The sequence below is a fragment of the Frankliniella occidentalis genome, unplaced genomic scaffold (genome assembly GCF_000697945.3).
Source record: "Frankliniella occidentalis isolate FOCC.00 unplaced genomic scaffold, Focc_3.1 Scaffold38, whole genome shotgun sequence".
NCBI lineage: Eukaryota > Metazoa > Arthropoda > Insecta > Thysanoptera > Thripidae > Frankliniella > Frankliniella occidentalis.
Genome location: NW_026267168.1, coordinates 1,753,058 through 1,757,217, shown reverse-complemented (window position 1 = coordinate 1,757,217; position 4,160 = coordinate 1,753,058). Strand labels below are relative to the sequence as shown.

Below are 4,160 nucleotides of genomic sequence, written 5' to 3'. Positions count from 1 at the left end.
CAATTTGATCACTTGTGAGAGAGTAAGAAAGTCTTGAAGTGGCGAAGGTGCCGTTTGCGCTCTTTGCCCATTCGAGTGCAGTGCTGCCAACACACCAACAAACTACGCGCGAGTTCAAATTAAACTTTTGTATATTTCAAACTAAACAAATCCTGAAAGTAAATGCATTTGAAACTGCCCCAAGAAATGTTAATGTTTGAACAAACTCGCATTTCGTCATTGGTGCAGCCGTTTCGTAGTCCATTGAGCGTGTTAGACACAGACAGACAGACAGACTCACGACGGAGACATCGCCTGACCCCTCAGCGACTTGGACTGAGCTTCGCTCAGCGAAAATTTTATAGATTGGAATTCTACGTACCGGGTGTAACTGAGTGCGCAGCAGTGGTGCGGGTTTGCCTACCCAAATCGCCCGTAAGGCGCCATGGCCCCTGCAGCCCTGGCACGTAGGCAATCCCGCAACACTGCTGCGTATTCACAGTTACACCCGGCATGTTAAAATTAAAAAAGAATGGTTTTATTGGAAAAGCTTTTGTCAGCGCACGCACGCACGCACTTACCTGTGACCGGCTGGTGAAGTTCTGTCTCCGCAGCGTGTGGTGGCGGTTGTCGGAGGCGGGCGGCACGACGAGGCGGTCCGGCCGCCCGGCGTCCATGTCCAGCGCCGCGATGTGCGTGAGGCTGCGCGACCGCGTCTGCGAGAGAGATAAGAACAATAAGAAAAGAGAGGAAGAGACGCTCAGAAACAAAACCAAGGTCACCACCAGACCAGCAGTACGGGCCCCCGTTGTTCCCTTCCCCCATTCTCCCCCACCCTTACCGCCGCCCTTCACGCCCACGTCCACCACCCGGCAGGACCCGAAAAGAAGCGACCCTCGGTTCACGATAAAATTAGGGAAGGGGCTGCCGCTACGTGCCTAAAAATGCCAAAGAATGGATGTGACGCGTCGCCCCTGGTGGAGGCGTGGGCCAAGTGGGGCACTGGGTGGCTTGTTACAGTGCCCCCGGGCCGCCCCCATGGCGCCCCAACGCCCAACTGCGGGCCAGGGACCCTTAGGGGGAAGCCCTTCCTCGCAGTCCAAACGCCAACTGTCTGCTAGAATGCCAAAATTTTTGTCGCTTCCTGAGGACGCACCCGGGAGGATCGGGGGCGAAGATGACAGTTTCTGCTCGCTGCGGCTGTGTGGTGCGTCCGTGTGGCCCTTGCAACAACAGGGGAAGAAGTGACGGTGAAATAAAGATTTGTTTGAGACCTTCATCGATTTGATGTTTTGCGCGAGAGGAACCGGGGGCTTTGAAGACCAGAGGGCTGCGGGTGTTGGTTGCGCAGGGTTAAAAACATTCCTTGTATTTCAAGACCTGGTCTTGGATCTTATGGAGAACGCCAATTGCACCCAAGAGCGCAGGTCTTGAAACTTGAAATACAAGATACTTTTTTTGACCGTGAGAAGGCCCGGCCTTCAGTGTGTTAGAGATTCAGGAGGACGTCTTCCACCGCCCAGGCATTTTAGATTTGTCGGCGGAATGCCCTACGGTGCCCATTAAACTACGTACGTATGCGGGGTGTCGGACGTTTGGCAGTGTACAGCCAGCTTCGGCCAGTTTACGATGAGAGCGGCAGCCAGGAAGGCAGGCAGGCGTTGTTGGTGCTGCGGTGCGGTCAGGCGAGTCAAGCGAACCGAAGAGAATGGAATAGATACGGAGCACGTGAGCCTATAAATCAGGCCGGAATTGGCGGGTTTCATTTTCGTGTCCGCTGGACCGGAATTTTTTTTTAAACGAACCAGTTTCTACCACACGCGGAGCGCGCGGGGGGCCGGAGCGTCATGTCGCCGCGACCACCTGTTGCATCTAAATTCCACCAAATACCGCCAACAATAAGCACTGTGCGACGTCTTACGTTACGTCTTACGCTACGTCTTACGCTACGTCTTACGCTGCGTCTTACGTTACGTCTTACGTTACGTCTTACGTTACGTCTTATGCTGCGTCTTACGTTACGTCTTACGTTACGTCTTACGTTACGTCTTACTTTACGTCTTACTTTACATCTTACGTTACGTCTTACGTTACGTCTTACGTTACGTCTTACGTTACGTCTTACGTTACGTCTTACGTTACGTCTTACGTTACGTCTTACGTTACGTCTTGTCAGTGCTGCGGGTTTGCATAACATTTCATGCCGCAGGGGCCAAGACGCAATATGGGCTGACAGCATAGGCCAAGCACACCCCGTACAACTAAAAATGTTTACTTCTTTATTTAGATTAGGATATATAATTTAGTTTTCTTTATCATGGGTTCGTTTCGCAGTTTACACGAAGTGTTAACGTTTTTTAAAGGAACAGTTTTGAGAGTGGCGCGGTGTTAAATCAACGCATGTTTTCATCGCCTCGGACACATGAGTTATTCAAAGAATCAGTAGTGATAATAACCTTGGCAGGGACACGATGAAGAGCACAAGTTTGAGTGTGCCCTGTAAAAAATTTGTTGACAATTTTGAAACAATTTACTGGAAAATTTGCACCCCAAACAGTTTGGAAAATTTAAAATCAAAACGGTTCGGAAAAATACTTTTCCAAACTATTTGAAAAGTTACAATCTTTTTGGAAAATTCTCATGAATTTTGACTAACAACCTAGATGTTACTAAACCTAGTTCTTGAGTAAAACGTTACGATTACTGTTTCCAACTTTTATTTACAGTGTGTGTGCCTGGCTAGGTGTATTCATACTTAAAAAGTATGCTAGTACATTCTACTGAAAACGTTTACACGCACATTTTTAAGAGGATTACGTTGTCAGTGGTGGTTTCCGTTAAAGTCATTTTCGCCTGCGCGCAATGGTAAGCTCCGGTTGGGGATGAGCGACTTTATAGGATGACGAGAATGCTCTTTTCTGAATCCCCTCCGGGAGCGAAAACGAATCAAATTGTTATAGATTGATTGCCCGAGGCCTGCGGGCTTGGGAGCGCGCCTCCGGCTTCCATTCTTTAGCCTCGCGAGTGCCTGCAGAGCCAGCAGCAAAAGAGAGACACGCTGGGAGACGAGAGAGGGGCTCAAGGTCGCTCCTCGTTACCTCACTACCTAATCATAATCGAAGGCCTTTCGATAGCAAAATGATGACCTAAGGCGAATAATTTTTCGTCGGTACGTCGCTGTTCGTGACGTTAACGTCTCCACTCCCCCCTCCCACACCCCTGCCTACTCCGCCTCCGACACCTCAGCCTCACGGTAAATATTTTCGCTTCGCGTTTCACGTTGTCGTGGAGGGAGTGGTAGGGCGGGGAGGGGGGGAGGGGGGAGGCGCGACGAAGGGTTGAGCGGACGTCCCCCGTTTGATGAAAGTTGCCCCTCTCGTGTCGCAAACATCAGGAGCGGCCCATGCGATGGATAACGATATCTGACGGGTGTCAAACTGGGGTACGCACCGCCGCCGCCTTGTTAACTTTGCGAAAGCTTTAACTAATTTGATCAAAAGAGCAGATCGAATGAATAGTGAACAGCGTGCTGAGCACATTAATTGATTTTCAGTGCGGCGAATAAGACCATCCCTAGTAACACAAAACTGTCGCGCATAGTGTAATTTTTTTCAATCGGCCAATTATTGTGACGATAACGAAAATCCAAAAGTGATGGATCTTCCAGAGTCAGACGATTGTCGCTGGACTATCAAATTTAAACCATCTAAGATCTTGTTGTATTGATATCGATTCCTGGTCAAATTCACAACAGTGGTTTTTCGCTTCCATTCTGATAGCTAGCCGATAAAGATTTTCGTTCTGAGGTAAAAAGATAGTATAGCAATAGATTCATTTTCCTCAATTCGTATTTCGCACCGATAGTCCGTATATTTTTTCTACTGTTGTCCAACAATCGTGCGACAGTTCTGTGCTACTAGGAATCCCATATTGCGTTCCAAAAATGGAAAAGAATTTTACTTCTGTAAGTATATCTTATTTAAAAGAAAACACAGTTGTTCTTATTCTTCAAAAAAAACTGTTGTATTTTGAGCAGGCGCGGGGGATACCTACGTACAAACAGAATTGCAGGATGGAAAGAATAGAAGGGATCAAGAAAGGCAGAGAGGATAGTAAAATAGATGCCGGAAGAGAAAAACGCTTGTGTGCGTGTGTATCCGTGTGAAGAGAGACGGGGGGGG

At 48.5% G+C, this 4,160-nt stretch overlaps 1 protein-coding gene across 3 annotated transcripts in view; it reads right to left on the bottom strand.

Annotated features, from left to right (window-relative positions):
- LOC113213019 (pleckstrin homology domain-containing family G member 5) overlaps positions 1 to 4,160 on the bottom strand; it is a 71,018-nt gene that overhangs the window by 43,391 nt on the left and 23,467 nt on the right. For all 3 annotated transcript variants that reach the window (XM_052266403.1, XM_052266405.1, XM_052266404.1), the window contains exon 2: positions 561 to 695. In XM_052266403.1, coding sequence (XP_052122363.1) covers positions 561 to 695 — 135 coding nt within the window. The remainder of the gene's footprint in view (positions 1 to 560; positions 696 to 4,160) is intronic.